Source organism: Mixophyes fleayi, chromosome 6, assembly GCF_038048845.1.
Source record: "Mixophyes fleayi isolate aMixFle1 chromosome 6, aMixFle1.hap1, whole genome shotgun sequence".
Classification (NCBI taxonomy): domain Eukaryota; kingdom Metazoa; phylum Chordata; class Amphibia; order Anura; family Limnodynastidae; genus Mixophyes; species Mixophyes fleayi.
Window position 1 is genome coordinate 169818017 of NC_134407.1, and position 17224 is coordinate 169835240.

The following is a 17224-nucleotide window of genomic DNA, read 5'->3' on the forward strand; positions in this document are numbered from 1 at the left end:
ATGGCCCGATCACCAATCTGCACACTAGATACCAGTGCTTTCTAGCGTTCACCACTAACTGCGGATCTCTTGACCTACCTGGTCACTGGAACTTGCAAGAAGATGCAAGTCATACCTCTGCCTCGGATCTGTCCTGTCTGGCCTCCTGAACTCACTTCCTCTCCTGCCACCACCAGCGGCTCCTCTCTCCTCCTTCGTCCTGGACACGGAAAGCAAGTACATTTACAAGCTGCAGAGGATACCACATTGTTTTGCAAAACAATGCCTTTAAAGCCATTGCCGCTTTATATTTTCACAGCACACTCGCTGATTTCCAGCATCTTGCAGGCATTGGCACTTAATACATTTACCTTCTGGTGGCCATCCAAGATCACCAGGAGGATATGGATAATCATGCTTGAAGGAAAAATCTTCGGAATAAGAGCATATCAGAATCCATAGAGCCGATTCACCTTGAACCTTACCTTAAAAGCTCTTTGCTCAACTTACAACTGAGATTCCGGAAGATCACCTTCTTTTTAACAGGGCTCATAGAGCACTCAAACCAAGGTCTCAAGATCCAGCCCAGCCTAGAAACGTCATACTCTGCCTTCACTATTTTACAGCTAAAGAGGCTCTCTTACAGGAGTTGAGGAAACTCCAGAATCTTCCATGCAAAGGTCACATCTTTCAGGACATCTCTTCGACTTCACTCCATGAATGTTAAGGGCGGGATTAAATACCTCGTGAACTGGAAGGGCTTCGGTCCTGAGGAGCGTTCCTCTGACATCAAAGCACTGTTACTATTGAAGAAATATCATTCTAAATTTCCCAAGAAACCTGGTCCTAGGTGTTCGGTGACCACCTTTAAAGGGGGAGCTACTGTCACACGCCGCTCTCCCGTGACTTCCACCCAGTAACCTGAGCATATACTCATTCCTTCTTCCCCGGCTGTCAGGTCGGCAAACGGCTCTGTGCATGCGCAAGTGATCATCTCACCTGCTCCGCTCATCCATTGGTTGCCTCTCATTTATAAGCTCCTCCCAGCACCTCTCAGTGCTGGTTCTTCTCGTCAGACTCCTGGCCTGGAAGCAGCTCATGCACCCCTGCTTACATCTCATCTCTCCAAATGTGCTGCTGCAAATCACCTATTACCTGCTCCACTCATTAGTGGTAACTACTGCAGATCATCGCTCTCATCTCTCCAAGTGTGCTTCCGCAAACCACCTATTACCTGCTCCACTCGTTAGTGGTAACTACTGCAGATCATCGCTCTCATCTCTCCAAGTGTGCTTCCGCAAACCACCTATTACCTACGCCACTCGTTAGTGGTAACTACTGCAGATCATCGCTCTCATCTCTCCAAGTGTGCTTCCGCAAACCACCTATTACCTGCGCCACTCGTTAGTGGCAACTTCCGCAGATCATCGCTCTCAGCTTTCCAAGTGTGCTGCTGCAAATCACCTATTACCTGCTCCACTCGTTAGTGGTAACTACTGCAGATCATCACTCTCATCTCTCCAAGTGTGCTGCCGCAAACCACCTATTAGCTGCACCATTCCTTAGTGGTAACTACCACAGATCATCGCCCCAAGTGTGCCGCCGCAGACTATCGCTTATTTGCTCCACTTACTTAGTGGTAACTACCGCTGACCATTGCATCTATCTCTCTATGGACTATCACAAAGCATCGCTCGGCACTCCCACTCATTAGTGGCTAACTAGTGCCTACCTTCTTCTCTGTACTCGGTTCTCTATCACTGCTTACTGGGAACTCCCCTAGAGGGCCGCAACCTGCAGGGTGGAAGCTGCAAATCCCAAATTCCCTTGCAGGAATCCCTGGTGAAAACCTTCTGCTTTGTTAGATTCCGCACCTCTGGGTGGAGTACTGCCAATCTCAGTTAAGACCAGAAGGATCCCACTCATCCTAGTGAATCCTGACAAATACCCTACAGATTTTTCAAGATGTCTGGCTAAACACAGAGATCTAAAGTCATTCACATCCATACCTTATACAAAAGAATGGTCATAACTTTAGTCATAACTTTTCTCTGAATTTAAAAGCAGGAAAATGTTCCGACACTTTTCACCAAACTCCAGGCTAAATGCTTGCTTATGTTGAGGCTGGGTATAATCATATCGGTCAAAATGGGTATTAACCCTAAGTGGTTATACATCTTCCAAACATTTACAATCACCGTTCCACTTACTTTATTAAGCAACATTCAAAAACTGCTTGGGTACACTGGTATTTGATAGAACTACAAGTGCCAGCATACACTGGCATCCATGCCGCGCTGGAACATGTAGTCCACCTGTAAAAAAAAACAAAATGGGGGATTGTAATGGTTAATAAAAGAATAAAACACTTTACTGTTAGTTAATATGTGTGCATGACTATAAGTGACAAGGAAAGATTTCAGTTTTAGACTTGAGTCTCATGAAATTAGAAGTCTTGTTTACTAAATATTTTGGTGTTAACAATATGAGCCATGTTATCAATATTATTTTTTGACAGATCATTTTTATATTTTTTTCTAAACCTTTCCCTTCTACCCATGCAGTGCTCTCAAGTAACAACAGACTCTCCCTCTTCCTATATTATTATTATTATCTTTTATTTATGAGGTGCCACAAAGGTTCAGCGGCGCCGTACATAGGCCATGGGAAGACAGTACAAGGTAACAATATATGGCATACAGGGTAGTACAGAAGCAAAGTGCAATAAAAACAAAGTACAAAACATATAAACAAAGAGCAATAAGTGTAAGTAATAATCAGCCTGGCAGAGAAAGGTGCACAGGGCAAAGAGGTAGAAGTGACTTCCAGTCTCCATTTAGAAAGGGTAGTGAAGGAGGGAGGTGGGCTGTGAAAAGGGGCTTACGCCAGTGCCCAGTAGAGTGGGCCACTACTTACAGGATCAAGGCAGAGATAGAGAAGATGAGGCACTAGATAAGAGTAAAAAGAAGAGGGCAGGAGTCAAGTAAGTAAAGAAATAGAGAGAAGTGGCGGCGGGCTAAAGGTAAACAGGAGGAGGACACGAGGAAAGAGGGAGCTTACAATCTAAAGATCTATAAACAATATATATATTTTCTTCCCAATTCCCTGCCTACACGTCTCACTAGGCCTCACATAATTCATTCCTAGTAGGAAATATCTGCAGTCCTGCCGAAACCCTATCCCTTCCACTCGCACTAGAAACAGATTTATTTTAGCCACCATGGGGCAACACGGTTAGCACTTCTGCCTCACAGCGCTGGAGTCATGAGTTCAATTCCCGACCATGGCCTTATCTGTGTGGAGTTTGTATGTTCTCCCCGTGTTTGCGTGGGTTTCCTCCGGGTGCTCCAGTTTCTTTCCACACTTCAAAAACATACTAGTAGGTTAATTGGCTGCTATCAAAATTGACCCTAGTCTCTGTGTGTGTGTGTGTGTGTGTGTGTGTGTGTATGTTAGGGAATTTAGACTGTAAGCTCCAATGGGGCAGGGACTAATGTGAATGAGTTCTCTGTACAGCGCTGCGGAATCAGTGGCGCTATATAAATGGTGATGATGATGATGATGATAGATATTGCTTACCGTAATAGCCAGTAATATGCGCAGCTGAACCTCACTCTGAATTGAATTTGCTCCTAAAACTGTGGCAAGAAACAGAGTGATGTTGGAGACCCCACTTCCAATCAGGGGGTGGGGCACACCATGGATTTCCCCTGTACCCTGATGGGATAGTCCCATCCTGGTCTTATTGATGCCAAATAGTGAATGCATGTTTTGTTTGTTTCAGCATAAATTAAGTTACCATATTTACTTTGTGGCAATGATAACCCTCCACAATAATATGTGATTTGTGACAAACTAAACATAAGATGCTATGGGGCCTATTTATGAAACTAAAAAGTGTTTTCAATCCTTGAAAACTCAAAATTCTTATTTACTATCACTGCTGCTTTGCATATCTCTTCATTTTACCGAGCACTCCCCATAACAAAGTATGGGCACTGTTCAGTATTGCTATTTACTAAAGTTTGATAAAAAAAAATATTATAATTTTTTTTAGCATGTTAATGTACGCCAGCTACATTATCATAATTGAAAAGTTTCAGTGCTGTCAGCTCTGCTCCGAAGAGCAGAGCTGGACAGCGCATGTGTGGTGGGATCACATGATCCCTCCCTGTCACTCACCGCGCTCTCTCTCTGCAATTGTGTAATATTTCAGATATTTGTGCGCATGCGCACTGGAGTGAGAAGAGGACCCCCGTGGACCGCATGCTTCTTCAGAAGTGAAGAGGCGGGGTATGTTTTCCACTTCACAGGAACAGCAGTTTTTTGGAACTGCTGTTTCTGTGTGGCTTTTTCCATAAATATAAAAAATAGTTCAATCCTTATCAATGCAATAAGGTTTGAAAACTATTTTTCATTTTATGCGGTGGTTGATAAATGTGTCCCTATGAGAGCTATATTATTGTGCAGGGTTATGTTGCCACAACATAAATACGGTCGGTAACTGTTCATTTAGTTTGCAGTACATACATTCACTTTGCAGCATGCAGTACAAAAGTAAACTGTACAATCCAAAAATGTTGTCTCCACATCTGAGTATGAGAACATTTCTAAGTGGCAGTTATAAATTGAGACAAGTGCGTGTGATTGTTAATGTATATATTCTTGTGCGGACTAAAGTTTTTCCGAAAGTACCAGATCCTTTCAGAAATAAGCTCCATCTAAAACATTCTATTTTTTTTGTAGCGAAAATAATTCCTATACCTCCCATCTTAGTTTCATTTCTCACACTATCTGCCCATATACAAAATGGCCGCTGCTACCTAACACCGCCCAGAGGCGGTTACTCGACGTAAAAGGTATTTTCGGAATACTACCGCCCTAGAGCGGAAATAAATACGTCACTGGTGCGTACTGACGTCACCACGACGCCCACACTGGTATAAAAGACGGCGCAGCCATTTCTTTGAGTACGTGTTACACAAGCCTCCGATACAACAACAGCCTCTCTCGTCGAAACACAGTTCCGTCGCCGTTCCCACCGAGGAAACCCCATCTTATCGTATGTCAGCTATCCAGAACCTCAATACTTTCGGTGAGTGTACGCACAGCGGCCATGTGTCTGGATTTTAGCTTTTAATTTGATTCTAATAACTCGTTCCTTTAGCACTGTAATATATTACAATGACCAAGTATATGTCAGCGTCTATGGCCGTCATGTAGTTATGTCGCTCTATAAAGATTAGCTGAAGTATATCGGTCCGGGGTTGGTGGTCTTAAATCTTTGTTCTGTTTTTGTTTGGTGCTTCTTGTATCCGTTAATACCGGTGAGTGATTCAGACGGAGGCCGACTAACGGCTCATAGCCGGCATTTTGTTTGATAGGAGCCACTAAAGCGTTGACAAGATGGCGGACGCCGCTTCCCTTTTATTAAGCTTGTTGTGGCGCAGCTTCCTTTCTCTATGCGTGGTGACGTCAGTGGGTCTGTTTATCTCGCCTCGCCCGCATATGCCCCGCCCTCATTCCCTGGGGCTGCTCTTTGTTATCCAGTATAATAACATTTTGTCTCAATTGAGTTACCTGACTGATCACTACAGCACTAATGTTGAATATTTAATTTATTTTCACAGACCCCTTTGCTGATGCAAGTAAGGGTGATGACTGGCTCCCAGCTGGGACAGAGGATTCTATTCATATAAGAATCCAGCAGAGGAACGGCAGGAAAACTCTCACAACCGTCCAAGGGATTGCTGATGATTACGACAAAAAGAAACTAGTTAAAGCCTTTAAAAAGGTATGTTTTCTGTACAGGCTTCTCGAGTGTATTCACAGGTTGCGTAAACATGTGTTATACTTTTATTTTTTAATTATATTTTTTCCCAATAGAAATTTGCGTGCAATGGTACTGTTGTTGAACATCCAGAATACGGAGAGGTGATCCAGCTTCAGGGTGATCAGCGCAAGAATGCTTGTCAGTTCCTTGTTGAGGTAAGAAATCCCTGAATATATTCTACTGCCAGTGACCGTCACTAATAACTTTATATATAGAAAGCATTTTAAGGGGGTAGATTAATGTGGCTGGCTATATTTAAAAGAAAACTTTGTTGTACTTGTATGAAATGAGCCAGCCTATTAAGAAAACTTAGCCACAATTGCTATTCAGCTCAATCTGTGTGGTTTTGCATGATGTGTCTGTTATTGTGACTTGACATGGGTGGATTATAACTACCCATGTACTAGTTATAACTGCAGTATGCAGTGCTGGACTTCAAATATGGAAATTGGGAAAGCTTTTATTTGGAAATGTCTGTAGCTAGTTCTCTGGGTCTAGCTACATTTGAGTAATCTTTGCAGTGTCAATTCTAACAAGAGCCAGGTAGTAGGTGGTCTGGTATTGATATTTGCATGCTAAATGCAAATTTTCTTTCTTTCTAGGTTGGACTTGCTAAAGATGACCAGCTGAAAGTCCATGGGTTTTAATGTGCAAGATCTAACTACAGCTTTAAGTGAAAGGACTCCCTCCTGATATGAGTAGCAATAACTACGCTCATCCCTTGTCACAAGTTTAACACAACAACCTTGTGCAATGTTGCCCCCATTCCATGGACTGTAATAAACATGTGTAACCTGACATTGTCTGTGGGACAGTTATAAACTATCTTGTAAGGTTTGTTTTAGTAGGGAAACAATGGTTTACTACCCAGTATGTCAGTTTCTACCTGTTACAGGTGGCATGGTGCTCTTGCATAGCTGGGCCAAAGTATATAGCTACACAAAATACGACTTCTATACACATCAGAGTGGGGAGGTGAGATGACGTGGCTCGTGATCTTGGGTGGTTTTATGCAGGTTTAGTTTCTGGAAACATTATCCAGCGGGACAAGTCCGTCTTCTACAGTTCGAAGCTAGACAGCATGTTCATCAATGCTGTACAAGAAGTGACGTTAAAGAGGGTACACGCTTCAGGATTAAATTTATGACAAGGGAATTACTGTTGGACTCAAATCAATGTAGTTTGACGCTAAGCTGACCTATTGTTGGCACAATGTTGTATAATGGCAAAACAAATATGCTTCAGTTCTGGTTTTATTGTATTTAACTTCTTATTTAAATAAATCTTTTCAGTTAATTGTGTCCACATTTTATCTTGCTATACTTAAGGGGTGGAGCTCTACTAAATGACATGATGCGTATTATAGGTTGACTCTTCTGATTTGATTATAAGAGAGAAAAGTATTCTGTGCTGATCACTCAGAAGTCCTTGTTATTAAAGTCCTTATGGTTATGTTATCATAATCGTGAAATATTAAAAGAATGTTGGGAAGGTTTTAGGTCCACAAAGAGGAAAATTGAATGAATCCTATGACATATAACATTATCTTAAAACAAAAAAAACAACTATGAATATAATCTTGTGGTTTAGGATTATTACAGTAATTTGATTTAGAAATGTATGATTGTAGTCTACACTTCTTCTGTTGTTGGATACCAGATGATCCTCGGGCAATGGAGTTTGTTTTCCTCGCAATAAAAACAAGGAAGTATATAAAGTATCAATATTCAGTACTTCTATTATGAATTACCCACTATGGCCCTGTGCTTTAAGGATACATAACCCAGCACCCATATTTAACATTCATTAAACTGGAGATGGCCACCAGTTTGGATTGGCAGGGATGCTTGTTTAGTTTGTGGGGGGGGGGGGGGGGGGTTGGCATGCCCTGAAGTTTAGATCTGCGTGAGGTGTCTCGAATGCCTTTCGTGCATTTTTATTTTTGCACAAGCAACTGACTTCTAGAGATGTGTGTGTGTGATATTTTTATGCACATTCTGGGCAATTTTTCTCCAACACCCCCCCCCCCACCCCATTGAGTTCTTGTAGAATTGAATGTATACAGACTACAGAAATGCTGCCATCATTCTCCCTGATATTTTCTTGGTACATATGTATTCCATTATGCCACCCTTGCTAGTTTTGATTTTATTTAGTGAGCAATAAGTGGTACGGAATATCTATGAATTTTGTGTAAAAAGCACATGAGCTGGCTAGGGGACAAACATTTTACTTTAGCACAAGTTCAATCAACAATTGAGGCTGCACTGTACTAATTTAGTAAACACTGTCACAGTGAAGAAATTTATTTAGTTGACTTGTCCTTTGATAATGGTTAAACTTTTTTATTTTCTAATCCAGTACTTTAGTTTCCATGGATGGTGGAAGCCATCAAAAAACCTTACACGGCCATATCTGGTTACTGATTAAGATTTGAATAGAGTAATTTGTTACTCATGCATTGTGAATATAAAAAGCAGCATGTATGGCTCAAGCATTTGGGATATTCAGTCTGCACTCAATGCTTACAACAAACGTATGTGTGTGTGTGTATATATATATATATATATATATATATATATATATATATATATGGACTTGAGTAACGTTATTGAGAGCTAGCTGTTTGTGAAGAGGCATTTATTATTCACTCAACATATTGGTATATTTGGATTTTAAAGTTATACCCACTAACTGCTGATTTTAGCAAGTTGCATAAAAAGTAGCTATTTGCAGGATCCATTTACATGTGGTGGTAGATTGACGAATTGCCAGGATATCGCCATTTAGGGTCAACATAAGAGTAACAATAGGTCTTGCCTGATCAGCCATGCATAAGCATGAAACTGTTATTTTCTATATCTTATGTTTAACTACAAAGCAATCAAATGGGGTTTTACGTTTAAGGTAGATGTCCCTATAATGATGCTTTTAAATATACATTGCTGGTATTTGATTTCAGCAATTACCATTTTCTCATGCTGCATCTCGTTTGAAACCAGAAAAAACGCTCTGAAAACTTTGCTGACACCAGGATCATTTATGGCCGTACCTGCATGCATCCATTGCTCACAAATAAGCTGATATTCAGAACAAAATGCTGGAAAATAGTCACTTTCAAATTACTGGTCTGACTTACCTGTGACACTGCTGCCTATGTGAACAACAGGTACTAGGATCAATGATCCTGACGACTAGTAATTTTCAGAATCATTCTTGTGTCAAGTGGAACATGACCTAAGAAAATAGCTAAAGCACACATCCAAATGTCCCTGTATACACATAGTTTTTAGCTTCATTTCTCTTTTCCGTGTACCCCTTTCTCAGTCATATTGAAAAGGACAGACCATTACTTAAAAACCTGTAGCACAAAAGAGACTAGGGGCTAGATTTACTAAACTGCGGGTTTGGAAAAGTGGAGATGTTGCCTATAGCAACCAAACAGATTCTAGCTTTCATTTATTTAGCACATTCTACAAAATGACAGCTAGAATCTGGTTACTATAGGCAACCAATCAGATTCTAGATTCTCCACTTTTTCAAACCTGCAGTTTAGTAAATATACTCCTAGAACAGTAACATCCTGCAAAATAATCCCTTCCACCAAGTACAAAATCCTTTACTCTCCAGCTTCCCACTTTACTATTGTGGTAGTCGGGGCTGAATTGCTTGATTAAAAACACCTTCATTATTTAGTTAACTCAACACAGGCAAACAATAGTAAATCAGTGGGATGTTTTGGAGCAGTGTTTTGTACTGGATGGAAGTATACAGAATATTTTGCAAGATGGCATTACTGCTATTTTATTTGTCCATCTTTGCATCCTTCCCACAGTCACCCTGTTTAGAAACAAATTGGGTTTTCATATTCCCCCAAAACAGGGGCTACACTGTGCTGACCACTATGCTGAACGGTCTCAGTAATAATTTTTCACTACTTGGGATGATTACATTTTTAATAGTGAGTTAATCTGTCATCAGGGCTTTGTTCAATTGTGAGGGCCCAACATTCGTGATTGCCCAGCCAGGTATTCTTTCTGAATGAAACATTTAAAATCTGAACACCTACTCAATATGCTTCCTGCATTGCTCCACTGTGTATGCTTTCATGGTAATATCACTGGTATGTAACATGCATCTGATCTAACTGTTAGGAAAGTAGGTGATATTGGTGTTTATAATAGAGTATTAAACATTTAATTTCTTCCCTTTTCGAATGTCCTTTTCTATTGTAGGACTCAAATATACTTTTTTTTTTTTCCTGTGCCGAGTTTCCTATGAATAGTTTTAGGTAAGGCTGGTGTTTTTTGTACATAGATTGTCTTAAAGAACTATTGCTGGCTGGCTGCCAGTGCTTTGTGCATGGTTTGCCAGATCCAGTCCTCAGGTATCTCTACAAGTGCAGGGGACTGACTCTGTTTGGAGCGCAAAGCATGGACGGCTGTGCGCTGTCTGGAGGGGGGGATCGGAGGTGCCTCCTTTGCCAGCTCCCCCTCCCAATGGTTTGAGCCCTCCTAGGAGCCGGGCTGCTTCTCCTAAATAATCTGTCGCCCTCTGAATTTGCTCTACTAATGGAAGCAATTCAGATGACGACCTGCCTGCCAACAAACCTTCAGTCAGCTGCTCTGACCAGCGTTCTACGGCTTTGTTAACCCACGCAGATGCTAAAGCAGGCCTTAAAGAAGCACCTGCTGCCACAAGTGTACCTTTTTCCACCGATAGCCATGCTTCCAAGGGTGTTAAAAAAGGTAAAGCCAGAGGGAGTTCCAGTCCTTCTAGTAGCGCCGGATTGGCCTCGGAGGGCTTGGTACACCAACCTGCTCTCAATGTCAGGAGATCGGTCGTGGCGGTTGCCGCTATGCCCAGATCTATTAACTCAAGGTCCCTTTTGTCATCTAGGTTTACAACGTCTGGCTTTAACGGCGTGGCTATTGAAGCCATGATCCTAAGCTAAAGGTTTTTTCGAACGTGTGGTACAGACCATGCTTCCTGCTCGGAAATCGGCCTCTGCAAAAATCTTATGATAGAGTTTGGAAGGTTTATATTGCCTGGTCTGAAAAGAAGGGATATCCTACTTCTTCTTTTCGCTTAACCCGGTTACTTAGGTTATTGCGGGATGGGTTAAATGCAGGTTTGCGTCTTAGTTCTCTTAAGGGTCAGGTATCGGCTCTTTCGGTATTCTTTCAAAGAAAACTTGCTGTCTTTTCTGATGTGCAAACTTTCATTCAGGGCGTTTTCCATGTACAACCTCCATATGTTCCCCCGGTTCCACCATGGGATTTGAATTTGGTATTGAATGCCTCCGCCTTTTGAACCTCTGAATACAGAGGATTTTAAATTTCTAACATGGAAAATGGTTTTCCTTTTGGCCATTTCCACGTGACGCAGAGTTTCAGAGCTTGCTGCTTTATCTTGCAAGTCTCCTCTTCTTGTTTTTCATAAAGACAGGGCAGTTCTTAGAACTAAGCCCTCGTTTCTTCCTAAGGTTGTGTCTAGATTACATCTAAATCAGGACATTGTCATTCCTGCCCTGACTGATTCCACATCCTCAGATAACGATGATTCTATTTGTTATCTCAATGTTGTCCGAGCCTTGCGCATAAATGTGAAAAGGTCTCAGAAGGTGCGCAAGACTGAGGATCTCTTAATTCTCTATGATGCTCACAAAAGAGGTTGGCCAGCTTCTAAAGTGACTATTGATAGGTGGTTTACGGCTGTTATCCGTCAAGCTTATAGTGGGGCTGGGGAGCCTGTTCCAGATAGACTCCGGGCGCACTATACAAGGTCTGTGAGTGCTTCCTGAGCGGCCCGTCATGGTGCCTCCAGTGAGCAGCTGTGTAAGGCGGCCACATGGTCGTCTGTACACACATTCACAAAGTTTTACAAATTTAATGTGTTTGCATTCAGAGATGCAAGTTTTGGAAGAAAGGTGCTTCGTGCCATTTCTTCTGAGCGTTCCCTCCCGTGACGCAGCTTTGGCATGTCCCCGGTGTCCGCCAAAGGATGACTGAGAAAATGGGATATTTATACTTACGTAAAATCCGTTTCTCTTAGTCCATTGGGGGACACCAGGCGCCCACCCTTAACACTCTGGTTTCTCCTACTGTTTGACATGTTGTCTGGTTGTTAAGAGAATGTTGTTGTTTGTTCATTTTATTCTCTTACTTTTTTCTCTCTATCTCTGCTTTCTGTGGGCTTGGTTAAACATAAACTGAAGCTCAGACAGGAAGTGGGGTATAGAGGGGGAGGAGCTAGGGCTTAGTTTAACAGAAGTTAAAGTGCCAGTTTGCCCTGTCCCTACTCTATACCCCCAATGTCCCCGGTGTCCCCCAATGGACTAAGAGAAACGGATTTTACGTAAGTATAAAAATCCCATTTTTACCATGATGAACTACTGGTCCCAGCAAGCCCGGGCTGCCATGATCAATCTGGGCATGCTGGTGTTTGTAGTACTATAAAAGCCTGCATACTCATGGCTGCTAGGACATGCTGGCACTTAGGGAACCTCTAATGAACCAATGCAAAATGTAAATAAAAGACACCGCTTGTTGAAACCACCAAACTTTATTTTAAAAAACCATTTATACTTTCCAACTCTTGTTCTTTTTTCTGTTTAATCCAATCTTCTAAGCTTTTACTCCAAATTGCGCTATAAAAAACCCAAAACCCGGCAGCTCCAGCGTCTGTTTAACTGCTGGGCCCGCTGGCATTACAGATTTAATGTCGCCATTTTCACTGTCGGCAATCGCAATGTTGGTATTTTTTCTCTGTCGGAGAAATTGAAAAACTGGCATTTAGCCTGTCGACAGTTTCATGTTGCAGGATAAGTGTTGGTAATTCTTCCATTGCATATATGACTACGACCGAGAATGCTTGTCCACAATGAGACACAGCTGCCAATGAGACACAGCCTAGAATGTTAAGTGAGCATCCAGTAATTTTGTGGTATTTCCTAACACTCTTATGTACTGTGCTGCGGAATCCTTATGGCACCTTCTAAATACAAGATAATAATAATAAGTATGCTATGTTTAGAGGCATTAACCCACTTCTGGCTGAAAACGATAACCCTAACATGCTAACAGACTACCATTCCAATTTGCATATATTCTGACCGAAAGATTATCACAAAAAAAAATAACCTACCATCAAGTGGATTATGTATGGATCTCAGTATTATTTACTATTGGTTCTCTACAGTTATTTTTCATGACCTGAATTACTCCTATATACTATTCCCATCTAGTGATCATCCTCTACTACTATTCATTTTATACAAAACTGCATAATGTTCCAATGCAGTGGTTCCCAAACTTTTGCAGTTCGCGGCACCCTTAGAGTCTCCAAATTTTTTCAAGGCACCCCTCCAAAATAATTACTGAGCAGTCCTGTTTTAGAAGTAGTTGGGTCAAAAAATTGTAATAAGTATTTAGGTCACGACAGAAATACTTATTTAGTTGTATGCAAAAATGCCCCTCTGCATCCGGACACTCTGTCCCCTCTGCATCCGGACACTCTGTCCCCTCTGCATCCAGGCACACTGCCCCCTCTGCATCCAGGCACACTGCCCCCTCTGCATCCAGGCACACTGCCCCCTCTGCCCTCTGTCACGCTGGCCCCCTCCTCTGCTCTCTGTCCCCCTCCTCTGCCCTCTGTCCACCTCCTCTGCTCTCTGTCCCCCTCCTCTGCCCTCTGTCCTCTGCCCTCTGTCCTCCTCCTCTGCCCTCTGTCCTCCTCCTCTGCCCTCTGTCCCCCTCCTCTGCCCTCTGTCCCCCTCCTCTGCCCTCTGTCCTCCTCCTCTGCCCTCTGTCCTCCTCCTCTGCCCCCCTCCTCTGCTCTCTGTCCCCCTCCTCTGCTCTCTGTCCCCCTCCTCTGCCCTCTGTCCCCCTCCTCTGCCCTCTGTCCCCCTCCTCTCTCCCCCTCCTCTGCCCTCTATCCTCCTCCTCTGCCCTCTGTCCCCCTCTTCTGCCCTCTGTCCCCCTCTTCTGCCCTCTGTCCCCCTCTTCTGCCCTCTGTCCCCCTCCTCTGCCATCTGTCCCCCTCCTCTGCCATCTGTCCCCCTCCTCTGCCATCTGTCCCCCTCCTCTGCCATCTGTCCCCCTCCTCTGCCCTCTGTCCCCCTCCTCTGTCCTCCTCCTCTGCCCTCTGTCCCCCTCCTCTGCTCTCTGTCCCCCTCCTCTGCTCTCTGTCCCCCTCCTCTGCTCTCTGTCCCCCTCCTCTGCTCTCTGTCCCCCTCCTCTGCCCTCTGTCCCCCTCCTCTGCCCTCTGTCCCCCTCCTCTCTCCCCCTCCTCTGCCCTCTATCCTCCTCCTCTGCCCTCTGTCCTCCTCCTCTGCCCTCGGTCCCCCTCTTCTGCCCTCTGTCCCCCTCTTCTGCCCTCTGTCCCCCTCCTCTGCCATCTGTCCCCCTCCTCTGCCATCTGTCCCCCTCCTCTGCCCTCTGTCCCCCTCCTCTGCCCTCTGTCCCCCTCCTCTGCCCTCTGTCCCCCTCCTCTGCCCTCTGTCCTCCTCCTCTGCCCTCTGTCCTCCTCCTCTGCCCTCTGTCCCCCTCCTCTGCCCTCTGTCCCCCTCCTCTGCCCTCCTCCTCTGCTCTCTCCCCCTCCTCTGCCCTCTGTCCCCCTCCTCTGCCCTCTGTCCCCCTCCTCTGCCCTCTATCCTCCTCCTCTGCCCTCTGTCCCCCTCCTCTGCCCTCTGTCCCCCTCTTCTGCCCTCTGTCCCCCTCTTCTGCCCTCTGTCCCCCTCCTCTGCCCTCTGTCCTCCTCCTCTGCCCTCTGTCCCCCCCCTCTGCCATCTGCCCTCCTCCTCTGCTCTCTGTCCCCCTCCTCTGCCATCTGCCGTTCCTCCTCTGCCCCGCACCAGCTATAGAAAAAAGAAAGCAAACAGAAACTTGCCAATCCGCGCGGCGCTAGGACCCTGCAGCCTCCTCTCTCGCGCAGCTGTCACTGACGTCGATATTCAGTGACAGCTGCGGGAGAGAGGAGGCTGCTGGGTCCTAGCGCCGCGCGGATTGGTAAGTTTCTGTTTGCTTTCTGTTTTCTAGGGCTGGCCCGCGGCATCCCAGTGACAGCGCCGCGGCACCCCTGGGAGCCGCCGTTCCAATGTATATTACCTCCATCTAGTGGTAAACTACTAGTACTAACCACGGTAAATATGATACAAAGTTGTTCCATCTACTTTCTTTTATTAATAACTATACATTTTGTTATTTACCTTTTCTTTTCCACCCTCCCTACCCCCCAATAATACTAGCTGCATTGTACTCAAAGGAATGACTATTTTGGGAATATAAAGATGTCACCAACCAATGTAGTTTTGGGGAAATTAATTAGATCCTAAAATTCTTAATCTCCTTTTCTTTCCAATATCACACATTTCACTGATTGCATCACATTAATTCTATACCGCCTCTTCATAATGTCACTCATTCAGTGTTTAATGTGATCCCTAGTTCCTGGCACCTAGATGACCACCTGGTGGTAGCTCCAGCTCTGACAATAGCCTGCCCCTAAAATTGAGCTTTTATACACATTGATCACACTAATTTTATATTGTGCAAGCTGCAAAGACTTCTGTTTGTCATACACTGTCCCCATCTAGTGGTAATTATGCACTATTTAAAACCAAAAATATAAATATACAGCACTTTGGCCCACACCTGCAGCACCAATACAAATAATCACACAATAGGGGATCAATATCAAATATATTTTTTTAAGTAGCAATACAATAAAAAAAGATATATCTGGATCAATATCTCAAATCAACGTGCAAAAACATATATTTATTAACTTAAAAGTCACATTAATTCCATAAACCAGTAACACAAACTTATTTGTACCACTTGATTAGAAACACTACATAACATCTATAAAATATATCATGTAACCAAACAATTAATATGATATACTTATTGTATAAACCATACATTGCGGTCTTGTTTACAACTAGCTCTAAAACACTGTCTCTAAGATAGGCGCTGAAAAATGTAACAACGCTAATATGATTACTAGCATCAATTTAAAAAAAAGTGAATTCATGTAAGTTAAGAGTCGTATTTTTTCTACTAACAGCTTTCAACTGCTTCCCGATAATTAGATATTATTTTGCTCACAAGTTTGATGTATGCACCTCTAATGGATCTGAATGTGATAATTAGGCAGGTTCTGTCCCCACAGTTAGGGCTGTACCCCGGTAATTAAGTATGCAAAGAAACCAGGCGAAAGGCAACAATCAGTCTGCAATGCTAAATGCGGAAATGTACTGACTATAACACCTGTCTTTGATTTAAATAGAGGTTCCTAGGGAGACACACCTACCACAACCGCATTAATCCCAAGCAGTATTGTTGGTATCTCAGATGGACAATAGTAAAGTTCTTGGAAGACCAAGAAGGTTGTATCACATATCTGTTTAAATGAGCGCTAGATATAAATTATAAATCAAGCAATGCAATTATATGCTGATGTGTTTCATCTTCTGATATTTAAACCTTAGCTAACCAATTGGTAACCAATTTGAAAAATCAACACATGTTAAGCAAGCAAGCTGATAGGAACTTCACCTAATCTCCCTATTTAGTATAAATGTAACTAACCTTCAGTAGAGTAAACCTATGGACTAGAGCGAAATCTGCCACAGTTCAAGCTTCCATAGGAACACAGGAGGTCCAGGTCCAGCCCAAAAGAACAAGGAGTACAGACCGAGCCCACATTAATGAAGGAAGAAAGGCTACTGTACCCAATATGTATGTTCGTATTGTGCAATCATTCTAATCCAATTTAGTCGCCTCTTCTTGCCTTACTGATAGATATTGCCTGCTCTGCTACCTTTTGACCATGTTAGTTGTTTGTATTTTAAGTGACAAAACTTTATAAATAAAGTCTGTAAAAAAAAAATAAAGGAAGAAAGGGGGAGGGTGTTCAGGTCCAGCCCAGAGGAACAAGGGGGGAAGGGGGTTGTCCAGGTGCAGCCCAGAGGAACAAGTGAGGAGTGTCCAAGTCCAGCCCAGAGGAATAATAGGGGTGTTCTGAGGCTGGGGACTAGCAGAGCTTATGGTTGACTGAGGCTGGCTGTAGCCTGAAGGTGTTGGAGCCTGGCTGAGGTCTGGGCCAGGGTCAGGGGGCCTAGTGCCAGGGTCAGGTGGCCTAGTGCCAGGGTCTATGTGTTGGTCTAAGAGGCTTGGGGGCTATTAAGGACTTGGGCTATAGTTTGGTCTAAATGGTTCGAGGTTGGTGCAGTCTAGGACTGATGCTTGGGGCTATTGGACAGGGTCTGAGGTTGTCACCAGTGGAAAACATTACTGACAGACTGGTCACCGGAAGCATCCCATCAATGGACTCTTTCACAGTAGTGACCTGTCTTCAAATTAAATTGACACATTAGGCCACCCCTGTTTCTCCATTTCCAAGGATGTG

At 43.5% G+C, this 17224-nt stretch overlaps 1 protein-coding gene across 1 annotated transcript; it reads left to right on the forward strand.

Moving 5' to 3' along the window:
- The first annotated feature begins 4928 nt into the window (after positions 1–4928).
- Positions 4929–7108, forward strand: EIF1 (eukaryotic translation initiation factor 1). The gene is made up of 4 exons (XM_075177162.1): positions 4929–5074; positions 5610–5773; positions 5866–5967; positions 6415–7108. The coding sequence occupies exons 1-4, from the start codon at positions 5044–5046 to the stop codon at positions 6457–6459; spliced, it is 342 nt and encodes a 113-aa protein (XP_075033263.1). The 5' UTR covers positions 4929–5043; the 3' UTR covers positions 6460–7108.
- Positions 7109–17224: the final 10116 nt, after the last annotated feature.